Source organism: Panthera pardus, unplaced genomic scaffold (genome assembly GCF_024362965.1).
Source record: "Panthera pardus isolate Hobbes unplaced genomic scaffold, ASM2436296v1 HiC_scaffold_6, whole genome shotgun sequence".
NCBI lineage: Eukaryota > Metazoa > Chordata > Mammalia > Carnivora > Felidae > Panthera > Panthera pardus.
This window is the reverse complement of record NW_026526991.1, coordinates 84,263,462-84,280,267: the sequence shown is the minus strand read 5'-3', so window position 1 is coordinate 84,280,267 and position 16,806 is coordinate 84,263,462. Positions and strand designations below refer to the sequence as shown.

Genomic DNA, 16,806 nt, shown 5'->3' with positions numbered 1-16,806 from the left:
CAACAACAACAAACTTGGTACAAAGTAGGCGATTCATAGTTTGTATCCAGTTGAACTGAATTCTCCATTAAAAACTGAATGGTTTCCTTTTCACTAACATCCTGCATCACAGCATCCCCTCAAGCCAACTTCAGAATGTAACTTAATATACTTTTCTTATATCCATCCTTGAATAAACTTAAAATAATCTCCCCTTTATCTTTGTGATGTTCTTCTGGTTATAACTATTTATATCCACTCCTTCAAATTTGTGTTTATGTTTAGAGTAATATCACAAGGCAAAAAACCAAGAAGCACTCCTTGAGAGAACGCAATGGTCAAAATATTGAGAGAGGAAAGCTATTAGCAGAGATGCAATGCCAAATACAGGGTATGATCTCCTTACCCTGTTGAACTGTGTACTACCATTTTCTCCTTTCCTTTTCCTAATTTAACCTTTTTGAGAGGAGACCAAAAAGTTGTATCATTGCACATAACTAATAAGTAGAGAAAGAAGGTAGGGATATGGATAGTATGATTTAGCTTGCCAAATAAGAGATAATCAGATAACAAAATATGCATGTGCTCTTGTGAGGAGCTTGTAATGTTTATAAGCATGGACTCCAAAGCCAGAATGTCTGGGTAAACAACCCTGGTTCTCCTGCATATCAACTGTGATCTAATCAAGTTATTTAACCCCTATGTGCCTCGGTTTCCTCATTTGTAAAATGAGACCAAAAATAACACCCACTGTATTACTGTGAAGGTCAAATGAGTTAATATGATAATGTGATTAAAATGCCACATCTATATAAGTGTTACACAGTGTTAGCGGAAATACTATCCTTGAGGGGAAAATCTTGGCACATAGTCACATACCCAGTGCAATTCTGACCTGTAAGGCTTAAAATGTTGAAAGAGGTATTTAAATCTGATGTGAGTATCAAAGAACAGCATCCATTTCACAGTTATTAGGAGATATCTGATTCTTCTTGTTGATTTAATTCTATATATGGTAATTTAGTAACATAAATAAGTAGGCGTATTTCAGTTCCAAGCACATTTGTGATATATAATAATTTTCCAGAGAAAGCAAAAAAAAAAAAAACATTTCACAGAATCAACCTTGTCTTTATAAGTATGAGAATGTCTGAGGAAACATAATTTTGTTGGTGTAATCTGGTTCATATTAATGGCCCCACCATCCTTGAAGTAGAAGAGGAGAAGGTCACAAAACCCATCTACCCAAGCAGTCATGTTGAAAAGGTGAGGGTGGTTTTACTGGCAGCTAAGTGCCCTGCTACCTTACCAATATGCTGATTGTGTATTTAAGTTCCTAAGAAGGACCTAAAAGCCTTACGTGTGTGTGTATATGTGTGTGTGTGTGTGTGTGTGTGTGTGTGTATGCACACGCTTATATGTTTCAGCCAAAGATGCTAAGCCACTTTTCTTCCCTCCCGTCCACGAAACCACAGTTTCCTAATCTTCTGCAATGAGCCAGACCCCAGGACAAGGGGCCAGATAAGTTATCCTGAGTTGCAAATTCAGGAATAGGATGCACCAGGGAATTACCGAATTATCAAAACAGCGTGAATGAGACTGAGTTAGAAATTATTGCAGTCGCATTAAAAAACTGTAGTTTCTATAAAATATATTCTTCTATAATATTCCCAGTACCATAAGGAATACTGGAATCCAATCTGGGCAAAGCAAAGAATTGAAAAACATTGATTTATCATGGTGGAGATGTTCAAAATATGTTGTAACTCTATCCAGAAAAACCTTTTTTTATTATTTATTTTTTGAGAGACAGAGAGAGACAGAGGATGAATGGAGGAGGGGCAGAGAGGGAGTCACATAATCCAAAGCAGGTTCCAGGCTCTGAGCTGTCAGCACAGAGCTGGATGCGGGGCTCGAACTCACGAACCGTGAGATCATGACCTGAGCCCAAGTCAGGCGCTTAACTCACTGAGTCACCCAGGCACCCCCAGAAAAACCTTTAATAGAAATACTGTGACATCTCACTTTCATGCTAACTTTAAATGTGCTATTTTAACATTATTCTTATATATATGTTTTTTTCTTCTAATTAACTTGTAAGTGTCTCAACAGCAAAATTCTTGAAAAACAGGGGAAAAAAGCATCTTCTACTTCCTACTGGAATCTATTTACTTATAAAGAATTCTAAGAGGTTAGGAATGAATCTTGTGTATGGCTGTTAAGTAGATGATAATTCTAAAGCAAAAGACTGAAGCCAAACTTATCAGAGGAGCAAACTGGTCAAAAAGTGAGTGTAGGCACAAGAGACCATGAGCAACCTACCATTGTATTGTGCTGAGAGGTGGGGGTCCTATGGCCACAAGTCTCTTGCGTCAGCAGAGAAACTGGCTGAAATTCCTCAGAGTGAGGCTTGTTGGGAAAACTCACATGCAAGGGAAGGTGAAAGGCTGGGAGCCCGTCACTCTCCTCTTCTTCCACTTTCTGTCTGCTTGTCACCATGGCTACCTCTCCATCTGCTTCCCCATACGGAGAGGCTGGTCGCTTGGAAGACATCCTGGAAGGAACAAAAGAGGAGAAAATAATGAAACCTCCACATAAATCCTTAATGCCGTCATTGTGTGGTTAGGGGCCATTGTAACAGAAATGCCTTTTTGTGCTGGCAGAGAGCAGGAAACCATCCAAATACCACTGCAAAGCGCACACAATCAGAAACAATGGCCAAGCAGGTAGCAACAGAACAGTGCTTGTTTGTTGTGAGAATAATACACTAATATAGCACTCTCTTGTATTCTGGCTTCTTAAACAAGAGAATTCACCTAAGAACACTGCATAAGGAAAGACCATTCCATTTTAAAGGAAAAAAAAAAAAAGCAAAACATACCCATCTAGTTTTACACTTTGATAGACCTCATTGAAGACAGAACATCTATGAATAACAAATACTGTCGGCAGCTAAAAGAGGGAAAAGAACTAAAATTTCTTTCATCAAAAAATAAACAAAATAAATGAATGGTGGCCATTATAACAAATTTGCATTTTATTAAAAGTAAGATTATTATGACATGTAGAAATAAATATTAGTTATAAGCAAACCTCAGACTTCATGACAAAAAGTTTGATATTTGCTTAAAGCTTATTAAGAATTGAATAAATTTTACAATTGCCGTTAATCTTGAAACATTTGAGGATTTTTCTTCCCTCGCCTCCCCATTTATTTCTAATATCACATACGCAAAGTGGTAAAAAAAGTGAAAATATAAAAATATTTCAATTTTCATTTCCACAATGCTATCAAAGATTTAGAGGTGGATTCTAGACTTATTTGCTCTTTAGAATACCTAAGTAAGAGAGGGAAATCAAATAAAGATGTTTGGTTTTGATGAGCTAATGCCTATAAGAAAATTCACTTAGACAATTAAAAATTAAACACTTTTTTTTGTATTTGAGTCTGACTAAGAACACTATTAGAGCTTAAAATATGTGGCAATTATTCTTAAGCAGATAGTTCCCTTTCTTTTCACTACAAGGGTTATATAGAAGTAGTAGAGAGTTAAAATTTCTAATTAAAGAAAAGAACTCTTGTATTTACAACTTGATCTGACCTTGAGAAAGTTGTTATTTTGCTTAACAAAGAGTGTTACCTAATCATCCATTCTTATTCTAGACCAGGCAGGAAAGTCTTAACTGCCACACTGCTTCTTTCATATATAACCCTGATTTTTAAATTTAAAATTTACTATAAAAAAGATGCTCCTAATCATTGCTGAATAATACTATTCTTAGTGTTAAAAGTTTCAAAGGAATAGAGTATTCGAGTACTGCAGATACTCTACTAAGAATAATAGCCCAGTTTAAAAAAAAAAGTCCCTGGAATCAGACAAACATGAATTAAAATAATGATTCTACTACTTGCTAGCTGTGAGACTTACCTTGAATCTATATCAATTTACTCATCTTTAGCCCTTGAATCTATCTCATTTTACTCATCTTTAAAATGAGATGTAAATATTTTCTGGTAATGCTTTTTGAGACTAAACTGTGTAGTGTATGCAAAATGACTTGTAGAGCATTCAGCACTAAGTAGACACTCAATAAACCATGGATACTATTTACTTTAAAACTTTAGGGGCGCCTGGGTGGCTCAGTAAGTGAATCATCTGACTTCGGCTCAGGTCATGATCTCATAGTTCGTGGGTTCAAGTCCTGTATTGGGCTCTGTACTGACAGCTCAGAGCCTGAAGCTTGCTTCGGATTCTGTCTGTTCCTCCCCTGCTCACACTCAGTCTTTCCCTACCTCTCAAAAAGAAATAAACGTTAAAAAACTTAAAAAAAATTATAGCTACTGTGTAACCTATACCTCCTCTCCTCAAAAAACCAAAAACCCAACACCAAAACTCTCCAAGATGAAGCAAGCACATTGCTTTCCAGGAGGTAAAGCAGGAAATCAATAAGAAATATGAAATCTCCTCATAGAGAAATGCTCCCTGGCCAATCATACGTAGCAACAAACTGATCAAACGTATTTGCAATTGTAAAGAAGAAATACTAATAGCAGAAGTCTTGATCAGCTGAATAACAGAGAGAAAGGAAGAAATGGCAGCTACCAAGTAAGCACTATCTAGAGGAGAAGTAGACTGGGCCATCACATTACAGGTGTCTTTAGCTATTTCTAATCTCATTACTATACTTTACTCCACATATACTCTAAGTGTGGAGGGAGGAAGCAATGGTCTAGAGGTGGAATGGTCCTAGGCTCATTGGCAACACCACATCTATCACCAACTTGAAATATTAAAGTATATGTAATAACTCTAAACACTAGAGATACTAACTTCCACTGTTCTGCTTCTATGCTCTCCAAGCAAACTTCCAATTGCCGTGTAGAGAATGAGCTGACAAGAAGAGATTTAAAATACTTAAGGTCTTTGTGAACCGATTTATCAGAGTAAATCAATAAAAGGACTTTTAATTATTTCTTGTTTTACACATAGTTTGACTCTAAGGGGACCCTGCATTTATTATACAAGCCATAGTATTTATGGTCTGTGTAGCCATTATCACTGTTGGTGAAATTAATGAATTGGTATTCTGGTGTCTACCTCAGTCATGTGTACAATAAGTCTCTTCACTGTCCAAAAACTCCAGGCTGTTGGCAAAAGCTAGTCTCTGGGTTATTAAAGTAGAAAGCTAGATCAGCTGGTCTTTCCTAAGTTAATACAATTCTATGACCTTCAGAAGGCATGATTTTTTGCTGATCTCTACTTTATGTATAGCATTATTAATGATTATGAAAATTGAAAGTCCAAAAGTAGACATAAGGTAAATATGGTAAATAGTTAAGACACTGCTACTCTTCTCAAAACATCTTGTCATTTCAGTATCTAAATTATCTTTATATACCACTGGATAAACAGTGTCTCTTTCTATATATATCATTCTACGGAGCAAAAGCGTAAGGTCTCAAACACTAAACATGAAAGAGTCGTGATGCCAGAAGGCAAATGATTCTAAACAATTATATATTTTATGCTTATTTCAATTCCATTTTCAGACACTTACAGAATGTTCTTAATGTGCTCAAGATGAGAATCTTTTCATACAGTTCAGGTAAAAGATTTCTTAAAGATTAAAAAAAATATGGTGACAAAAATGCCATAGTTCAAAAATAGGCTATTAGGTCAGAAAAAAAACAAATACTTAAATTATAGAGAGAGCTATCGATCTGCCTACATTCATGTTTTGTCTGACTCATAGTACTTCTAAAATATTGATCACAAATCACCAATAGTGTTAGATTCTTAAATTTTTGTTCATCTACCAAACAGTTTCATTCTGGAGAGAAGAAAGTCTCGTTAATTTAAAAAAAAAAGTACTTTCAATGTTATGTTATTGTTTATTCTGGTCTCCACTTTATTTCTGATTTTCTTTGTTAGGGATTTCCTTCCTCCACTAAAGTTCATCTAAGTTTCTTCTTTTTCTAGTTCCTTGTGGTGTAATTTTGTTTATTGGAAATGTTTTCTTAACACAAGCATTTATGGCATAAATTTCACTCTAACATCTGCTTTTGCTGCATCTATAGGTTTTTGAATATTGCATTTTCCTTTTCTTTGGTTGTGAGACATAGTCTGATTAGCTGTTAAAAAAATGTCTTACTTATTGTAAAATTATCTACCGTTGGAATTGTTAAGCTTTCTGTCAATGTTTACTTCATGTATGTTGAACTTGTGTTTTACCCATGCATATTAACAATGATTATATCTTCTTGATAAAAAGCAAATAATAAAGGAAGATACATAATAAGAAAAGAAGTCATGTCACTTTCCACGCATTGGTTATCTGGGATACATAGGGCTCCAATTCGTGTGATTGCTTATGTGGCATGACTGTGTTACACATAAGTGTTGCAGCGCATGGACATTTTGGAACCATCTGAAGAGCTAGGCTGAAGCATGTTCTTATGTATTGATCCTGAGATGACTTCTGTCATTCCTGTGGTAGGTGCTAGACTTGCCAATGAATAAAACGCAGACTTCAAAGAAAATGACATGAGACAGACAAATATAATCCAGTGTGAAACTAACCCATGGAGGTAATAATGATATAACAGAATCTTTAACTTGGTTTTGTGTACAGACAAGAAAATCTTTTTTAAAAGAACTGGTGTCTAATTCTAGGGCAAAAGGGGATCCTCAAATCAACACCATTTACTGATTGCTTATTATGTGCAAGACACTTATCTAACAGGAATAAAATGTGTAATTTAAGGTCTCTGCTTTAAAAGGTTTATGCATTGGTTGAGAAGATTTGGAGAAATAATAATGAAAGACAGTTCAGGCTAAGGGCCAAATGATACTACATCTAAATACCTGAGGGCTTCACGAGGCCCAGAGGATCCTGGAATACTTAGAGGAATGGTTGACCAACCGAGTTTTGGGGGGAAAAGAAGGTCAAATGGGAAGTCTGGAATAAACAGTGTGGGAATTTCATGTAGGAAGTAATGATACAAGCAAAGATGCAGAGATACTTTCAGAAAGTACAGTGTAAATTTAAGTCTCAAGATTACTGGAGAAAAAAGGACATTGAGGAATATGGACTGAATCCTGTCTTTAGACTATAACATTCCTGGAGTTGCTGAGTTACATGCATGGAATAGATAGAAAACAGCTTCCCTTCTAAAGGGCAACTTGCTTTCACATGAAGTCACTTTTCCTTTATTTGTCTTTGTAACACAATCTGCACAATCAGGCCACTCTAGTCCATATGTGAAAGTGATTTTAAAACTACTGGAGTCCTTTACTATTGGCTAAAGGCTCTCTGGGTGCACTGTAATCACTCTGTAAGTAGGATGTCCCCAACAGTACTCAAACATGCACAGCAAACTTAAGGATAGGGAACAGGGTACAAGATTGCAACATAAACTAAACCATTGGTTCTCAACGTTGGCTGCAAACTAGTATTAAATACTGCTGCCTGAGTCCCACCGCCAGGCATTCTAATGTTATTGGTTCTGGTGTGGAGGTGGAGTATCCAAATTTTTTAAATGTGGTGATTCTAATACACAGTCAAGGTTGCAAGCCATTTGCACTAGTCAGATTAAAGCTCCTCACTCAAGATTTCCAAACTGTAATTCCTGAAGCCTGTGAATATGTTACCTTACAATACAAAATATACTTTGCATATGTGATTAAGTTAAGGTGATTGACATGAGATTATTTTGGCTATTCTGGGTGGGCCCAAAGTAATCATAAAAGTCCCTACAAAGAGGAGAGGGAGGAGAATCAAAGTCAGAGAGAGTGACTGGAAGATACTATCTAGCCGGCTTTGAAAATGGATGAATTGGGGCTGTGAGCCAAGGAATAAAAGTGGCCTCTAGAGGCTAGAAAAAGTGATAAAAGATTCTCTCCTAAAACCTCTAGAAGGAATGAGCCCTGTGACTGGAAGACTTGTGGCCTCCAAAACTGTAAGTGTATAGATTTGTATTGTTTAAACTACGAACCTTGTGCTAACTTGTTACAACAGCAATGGGAAACTAATACACAATGTACACATTATTTCTTTCCCAGCTGGTATTTCCTCAATCTGAAATCTTCTTAACCCAGACAGATATACACTTGCCTGTTCTCTGACTCCATTTAGAGCCAACATCATTTCCCAGCCACCCCTTCCCTGGTTGCTCCTCCTGAACCAGCACCTCCTCATTCTATTTAGCACCATGCCCCTCATATATGTTTATTTATTATCTGTCTGTCCCGCCATAAGTCCCAAGAGGGAAGACTTTCTTTTTGTTCAGAGGTTCATACCCAGGACTTAGAATCCTTTCTGAAGATAGCAGTTTTTCAAGAAATATCTGTAACCTGAAAGCTACCATCTAAAACCGACAACTCTCTTACTATTCTCTAACTATGAATAATTGTAAGATCTAGTCCTACAAGACAAGCATGCTTAGAAAATATCTTCATATTGTCATAGAAAAAGGAAATCCAGTTAAGGGATAACAGTATCCTTTTAAATAATGTCTGTGGAAAGGAATTGGCAAACTTAGTTGAATTAGGTTATTAAAATACTTGTGAAAAAAATCTTAGTCATTTTTTAAATGTTTATGTAAACTATAAACATGAAGTAATTTTATGAAAGAATGCTACATGGTTAATTATCACCAGACCTATTACTGAGGGATCACCTATTTACTGCTTTAGAATATATTCCTTAATTCAACTCTAAAAAATGACAGCACAAACCAAGTGAAAGGAATTCGTATATGGAACAAACATAAGATGGAAGGCTTAGAATAGGAAATGCTTTCCTTCCATAACAGTTTTCCTTTAAAGTTTTTCTTTCTCTAAATATTTTAACCTTTGATTAAGTCAGAGATAAAATCCTAAGAAGCAGTGCCTTCTACTGGTTATTCTTTAGGAATGATGATAGTATTTACTGTAAGGTTTGTAGTTAGGTATAAAAACTTGCTAAATAAATAAATAAATAATATCTATAAAGAACAAACTCAAATTCCTGCTCTTCTACAAAGCCTTCCCTTCCACCACGGTTAAAGTGACTTCACCCCACCTCAAACAACATCATTAATTCTCATTATTAGTCTACATGAAAAACTGAACATCACTATAACCTATGACATTCATTCAATAGTTTATTTTTCTTTTCTTCTTAGTACATGCAGTATCTGAAACTAGAACACAAACACAGGAAATGCAAGAATATCATTTTTTTGAATTTCTTGGAATCCCCATAACATGTAGCCTGTCTTCCACTTAATAAGATTTCAGTAAGTATAGTTCTACTTTTAACCATTTCACCTGATTTTCCCAAGATTAAGGCTAAAGCTATGACTGTATGATAAAGGTCTTTCCAAATTGTGCCGTGTTTTTTTTTTCTCCCCCAAAGAGTCTAATCCTCTATGCTGAATGAGATACAGATTAATTATATGGCAATACAATTTCTAGCACACAGTGTATTTTTCTATGAATAAATAAATGAATTGCATGAGTGTCTATTTTGTGCCAGGCAATTTATCTTTATGTTATGGAGGAAACAGGCAACTTAGATATGAAGACCCTTCTGGGTTACTGCTAAGGAAGTACAGTTTAGATGGAAATAGAAGCTATATACCCACTCATCCATTTATTCATTAATGGAAAAACATTTATTGAAAGACTACCATGTGCTTGCAGATAACAATGTAATTAAGAAATCAATAAATAATATTTTAAGGTAAATGACTTTTTATAAATGTGAGTACTATGGGAGACAGATAATAGCAAGATGATGTCTCACTAAAATAATCAGAGAATGCTTCCTACAAATTACAAGAATTCAACAGGGTAATGAAGGATGGGTCCGATGTCAATAGAGAAGACGAGAAGCTTCCAGACAAGATAAATGACATTAGCCAATTAAAAAAATTTATAGAACGATAGATATGGCATGGTTTGGCGAATAGTTTAGTTTAAGCAGAAATTTCTAGGAGGACTAAATGCAGATAAGGATGAAAGGCAGGGACTAAATGACAATGATTCTGATTAAATCCTATCTCTTTTAAATGGCTAAAGCAAAATTTGAAAGTGAAACTGAAGGCAGAAGGGGGCCGGTGATGGTTTGTGATCCCCAGAGTAACACAATCGAAACACTATTTTAGAAAGAAAAATCCTCAGACATTAGTAACTGATACAAGATTGAGGGTGGGAACCAGAAAGGGAGAACAAATGAGAGAGAGAATTCAAACATAAAGAGATTGCTGGACTGTATAATTGAGAGAAAAACACTGCTAATAAGAAATACATAAAAACTAGAAAGAAAGGCCAATTTGGAAGAAAATATGAAATCCAGTTTTAGAAATAAATCTTTGTTGATTGCAAGATTTTAAAAAAGAAACAGCAGGTACCAGAAAATGGAGAACTTCTGTGGAAGTAACTGAGGCAGCGTGGTCTTTGAAACACCAGCAGAGTTAACAATAATTGTAATTATTTCTGATTGACTTCTTCCACAATGCTCCAAGTCAGTTTATTTATTGTTCTTGTTTTATAAAATAGGAAACAGAGTCACAAATTAGATATCTTTTCTTGCACTATTTGGTCTCCGCACAATAATAGGCAGCACCTCAAGCACAGAACTGTCTCTCCAAGGGAAAAACTGGAAAAAAAAATAGAGCGAGGGGGAGGAAACCTTGCAGTCCATCCTACTAAGGGGGATCAGTGTATAAAAAGGATTAGCAAAAAAGAGAAGTCAAAGTGATAAGCAAAGCAGCATAATTATTCTTTAAAACAATTCTACCAAACCAAACATTTGTTAGATGAACTTCTAAAATTCTGGACCATGACATTTATTTAACTTACAACGTCCGTTAATTGCTCTCCTAAATAACTGTTTTCACTACTTACTCTCTCGTGTTACATTTCAAGCACAGCAGAATGCAGTTTTAAAATGACAGAAAATATTTGAAGGATGCATCTTAAGGGAACAATGAATATGGGACATTAAAAAACAAAATAAAAACTGACAATCCTTCATATCCACAGATTATACTGCTTTTCTAGAAGTTATGGACCTCAAGTTTTTCTAGTAATAAGACTATTTGTACAAGACATTTACATTTACTTGTCTGGTCTCTTCTGTAATTAAGGTTGTTGTGAGAAAGCTAATCAAGATTAGGAATTAAACTCTACTGTTTACCAAAGGTATTTTCACAATAGAATATTACTTATCTAATAAGGGAAACCAACATAGACATTTAGCATGTCTAGGCACATTTTGATCCAAATGAGTGAAACAACCAATACTTCCTGCGCGACTTATAAACACAGAATTACAAAAAAATTAGCATATCATTTAAAGAAATAATAGTTTCATTATTCTTATCTATGAATTTCAATTCTTATTATTCATATTTCATGGTTCAGCCTTTCTGCTTCCCTCTTACATGTTTTGAACATCTTCATTTTCCCACTAAGAGTCAGCTTTGTGTTTACTTTGTGAACATTCCACGTCAATTTTATAAACAAGTCTGTCATATATAATATTCAGAAGCCTTTTAAGTTGCGGAAACCTTATTTGTGGTAAACATGCAGACTTTCCAACTTGTATAATATTTTTTTTCTTTTATCCATAAATCCTCCTTGCCATCAGCTTCTGATACAGAACATGCCAATCTCTATACTTCTCTACACTTTGCTTCCCGCATACAAAGACCTCATTCATTATATTGTTATTTACAAGCATGAACAAGTTCATCAGGTCCTGGCATAAACTATAAATGGAAGTAGAAACACAGATTTCATAGAAATATAAAAATGGACAACACCAAGTAATAAATAAGACTAGACTCCCTCGTCACTCTCCATACACATTTCATCACTAGAGTAGAAACTTATTTCTACTAGTATTTATAAACAAAACTTACCATACCATTGAAATCTAAAAACAAAAGTAATTTTTGAACTACAGCTACATAACAATAAATTCATTATTCTCTTCTGAAATATAATTTGAATTTACAGAAAAATGTTAATACATATTATAAAAGTTTAAATTGTACTTAAAACTGCTAAATAAAAATGTTACAGTCACCAAGAAATTTCAAAGGGACCTTTACCAAGGCTGTTGCCTGTGTTTACCTTGTCATATGTTTAGTTTCTGAGATGTTCTCTGCATTGACATCAGTTCACTATACCATCCCTTCTTTCTGGTAAGAATGGCACTACTTTTAACTTCTTTACCACCTTTGTGCCCTTCTCTTCACTGGCATGTCTGCCCTTACCAAAGAGCATTCCCAGCCTTGCCCCCCCCCCCACCACCAAAGAGTTAGACATGGAGGGAAGTATAAGAACAAGGAAAAAATGAGGAGGTACAGGGTTCTTTGCAAAAGGGGTGGTGACAAAAGCAAAAATATCAGAAGTCAAAGAGAGAGAAGACTGAGAAATAGAATTTCTTTTTAATACCTGAAAGAAATGAGTGCCTCTTTAGGAGTTGGACAAAGGATATTTCAAAAGTGCTTGAATTAATGTGCCTAAAGTAAGCAATACGATTCAGTTTAAAAGTCGCATTTGTTTTTGTTTTCTAAACAAGAGAGAGAAAGAACCGAAGGTAAGCATTTGGAAGCAGTTTATGATAGCAAAACTCCATCCTACAATGATTCAGAATTCAAAATTCGATTCTCTCTCCACTTCCTTTTCTTACTATTTCGCTGATAATTACAAATCACTAAAAATTTCACTCCAAAATTAGACCATGTATTATTGGATGAAGACTCTCAGAAAATTTTCTAAATAAAAAGATTGCTTTATTATGAGTAACATAATAGTTGGGTTCTAGAGCCAAAATTTATCTAAACAAATGATCTGCCAGTTAAAACTTCTCATCTTTATGTTTTATTGTGTTATTTTAAAATTAATCCACACTTGCTAAGTGCCTAAAACAATAGTATTCGTGATAAATAAAAAGGTACAAAGCGTATTAAATTTAATTAAACCCTATTGTAACGATTCCATAATGTTCTAATGCTTAGAAAAGTTCATGCTAAGTCTGACAAGATTGGAGGTAAACTGATCACAAGAACATTTGATTCCTAAATACAAAGTCACTTTCATAAAGAGAAGAGCGAGCAAACGTTTTTACAGAATTCTACATTTTTTTGAAAAAATTACTGAAACTTTTCTCATGATTTACAACACAAGAATATAGCAAGAAGTACTTCCCACTTAAAAATAAATCCTGACTTCTTGACTTCTTCAATAATTATTATAATTTTATTTCCTTGTCTCAAAAATAGGTGCACCTAAATTTGAGTTATTAAACATTTGATCACAGAATCTTTTCAATTGTCAAAAACACTAAATTTCAACTAAATCTACCTGAAGAAAACATAATACAAATGATTAAGACCTTTAAGTGTTGAAGAGAAATTTCTTTTAAGTTGTAGGTAAAATGACCAATTACATGAGTTGTGCAGAAGACAATACAAAACTGTAAACAGCAATTTGCTGTGAATTACATAATCCATGTATTGGTATACATTTGCCATTAATCAGAAACAAACAGAAAAAGAACAATTAACCTTCATTCATCTACAAGTTAAAAGTGTCAAAGTCCTTTTGTTCTGATTATTTATAAATTACTTTGAATAATCTAACATTAAGATTTGTGGTTCTAAAACTTGTTATTACAGTTAGAAAGGATATACTTTTTGAGGAAATAAAAAGCTTTTTCCATTGGAGTTTGGGTTTTGCCTTTCTGACAGCTCCAAGTCCACAGGATGTGGAAGGATGATTTAAATTTTACATCAAAACTGTGACTGCACTAGACTTTTTCCCCCTTCTCAAGGGAGGCATTGTTCTTGCCTTTCCATAACCAGGCGTGACAGTGCCAGACTGGAGTCATACGGCTGGTCTCTGAGTCAGCGTGAAAGTGCTCACCTCCTGAGTTTCCCCAGATGCTCGGCTCCTTGTGAGTCTGAAAGCTGAGCACTGAGTAGCCACATACTCCATTCCTGGGACAGATAGAGGATTGAAGGGAAAATGATCTAGTGATTAGCAAAACCATCTCTTCCAGTATGTGCTGTAAAACTCTTTTATTAAGAATTTAATAAGAGGTAACAATAAAAAAAACACCGTGTATGTAATATCAGTACCACTTTTCTGAACCAAAAGTTGGGACAAATTGTTTAACTAGTAGTTGTGTGCTTCTGAGATAAAGAAATAAAGAAAGCCTAAAAAATCAGAAGCTTTTAGAATTTTCTGAGACACATGGTTGCCACATGTATAAATTTCAGGTTATAGACAACTGGATAGAATAGTGAAAGAATACTATATGAAATGCCTATCTATTCTTTAGATCTCTAAAAAGGTACCTTTAAAAATTGTCTGTAGAATCCCTGGAAAGGAACAATCTTTTCTGTTATCACAATAATTGGTAATGAAACAGGGATTAATTCTGTTTCTATTGTTCTGTCCTCAAATGAACCTTCCAGGAAAGTTTGAGAGGTGTCTGTATATTTTTTTAATTTTTTAAATCTTTATTTAACTTTGAAAGATAGAGTGGGGGAGGAACATTAAGAGAGAGACACAGAATCAAAGCAGGCTCCAGGCTCTGAGCTGTCAGCACAGAGCCCAACACCAGGCTCGAACATGCAAACTGTGAGATCATGACCTGAAACAAAGTGGGCCGCTCAACTGACTGAGCCACCCAGGCACCCTGAGAGGTATCTGTATCTTGTGTATATGTGTGAGCAAGTGTGTGGGGGGGTTGGGGGTGGGGAGAGAAACAAAGAGACAGGGATAGAGAGAGAGAGAGAGACAGACAGAGAGAGAGAGAGAGAGATTGAGACAGAGAAAGGCAGAGACAGAGAAGGAAAAAGAGGTGTGGGAGAAGAAGACTTTACTGTCTAATGATATGTTAATGGAAATTCATTATTTTTTCCTGGACTTCTCTATTAAGGATCTGACAGTACCATTTTAAGCATAAGCATATGCTAACAACTTTCATTTAGTATATAATTCAAAAGGACTGGTTGAGGTTTTACGTATTTTTGAAGAAAAAAAGTTACAAAAATAGAAGCAAACTCCTCCCAAGTTATTAGCCCATAAAAAGTAAAGGAAAAAAAAAACCAAAAGAAATATGATTCTTAAATATTACTACTACAGTGAGTAGCACTAATCTCTTAGTTATTGCTTTCCAAAATAACGCTGCTCCATTTTTTTCATGTTGTTCTCAGGAGGATATGAGTGTCTTTGCATGTTCACATATGCACATATGCACATGTTTGTAATAGCCTATAATAATAGTTCACCATAAACACAGTGAAAGAAAATATATTTTCATTCTTGAACATCACTAGTCAGGTGAGGTGGATATGGAAAAATACAAACAAAACAAAACAGTTCTAAGAAAGAAAGAATATCTATTTAGGCTTAATGATATTAATCTCTCTGTAAAAATATCAGGTGAGGTGGATATGCAAAAATATAAAAACAAAGCAAAACAAAACAGTTTTAAGTAGAAAAAATATCTCTTAGGTTTAATGACATTAATCCCTCTGTAAAAATATCATATCACTTATTTTAATAAGTTGGTCATTTTGGCTCTCTCAGGAAACTCTCCCTATGGCAGAACTGCAAATAGGATATAAAATTTATTTTCCAAAATAATATCCTTAAGTTCTGATTTTGTTTTGAGCCTCCCTCTCTCCTATCTCCTTATCCGAGTTTCCTCTTAAAGTGCCCACCCCCACTCATACTCTCTCTCTCCCCTCTCACATTACTGGCTAAGTCTAAATAAATAGCAAATTGTTCCATAATCAAAAGTGACTTATTCTTAGCATGGTGTATGTCTTGAAATAAAATCTGTGGCATGTTTAATTTATTTAGGATCTAATAATGATGACAAAAATAATTAAGTAACCAATCTAGTTTTAATTTCTTTTGTTTTCAAAGGTCATTGTGAAATCAAGCAAGTTAAGCCTTCAAAAGCAAACCTCTAGAGAATGGTGTGCGTGTGTGTGTGTGTGTGTGTGTGTGTGTGTGTTTCCCCCAGCAGAAATGAGAAAGGAGGCTCACAGCTAAAAGGAATACTGAACATCAGCGTCAGATTTGTTAAGAATGACTGTCTAAGTAGTTCAATGAAGAAAAATATTATGACCCTTAACCTCTTTGGAATCCAGAAAAGTCTGACAAGGAAAAGTTTATACATTGCTAAATTGTGGCCAATTTAGGGGACTCTTTCTTTCCATGCCCCATACAGATTTGGTTACAGCTTGTTCCTACAACAGCTGTTGAAAAATGAATGAAGTAGAAAATATTTATGTTATATTCAAAATAGACAGCAAAGAACATATATACAGTGCAAAAATCTTTCCTAGGACAACAGCTTCTAGATGTGACAGACAGGCATGCTATGCAAAGACAGATTTTCTGAACCTCCTGACAAAATGCAGAATTTGCCATTATAATCATGAAAAGTCCAAAAGTAAGGGTGCGATGCCAAAGATGGTGAGCATCTATCAACCCAAACTCCAAAACAGCGGGATGCAGCTATGGTTGATGTTACAAGAATGCTGAACCTCTCTATTGGTTCCTTTCATGCCAAAGCCTCTTTGCTTGGATGAATATGAATTAAATCCATAAGCTTTCTTATTTTTCTAGCTTGACCTCTAAACTCATTTTACATCTTAACTGTTTATCTTCTTCCCCCCATTAATCTTTCTGGTTTTAGCACGTTCCCTGTTGTTTTTAGGGGGGAAAAACTTTAAAAGCATGGCCCATACTGCCACTGTGGATGAGTTAGGAATGTTAACTCTTTTCTATAAATGGGTACAAACTATTA

General features: G+C 35.0%; 1 protein-coding gene across 19 annotated transcripts in view; it reads right to left on the bottom strand.

Annotated features, from left to right (window-relative positions):
• The window catches only part of SOX5 (SRY-box transcription factor 5), a 1,011,059-nt gene that overhangs the window by 353,020 nt on the left and 641,233 nt on the right, over window positions 1-16,806 (bottom strand). For 17 of the 19 annotated variants that reach the window (XM_019452504.2, XM_019452503.2, XM_019452501.2 and 14 more), the window contains one exon: window positions 2,302-2,533. In XM_019452504.2, coding sequence (XP_019308049.1) covers window positions 2,302-2,533 — 232 coding nt within the window. The remainder of the gene's footprint in view (window positions 1-2,301; window positions 2,534-16,806) is intronic. The other 2 variants (XM_019452512.2, XM_019452513.2) reach the window with 1 other exon arrangement.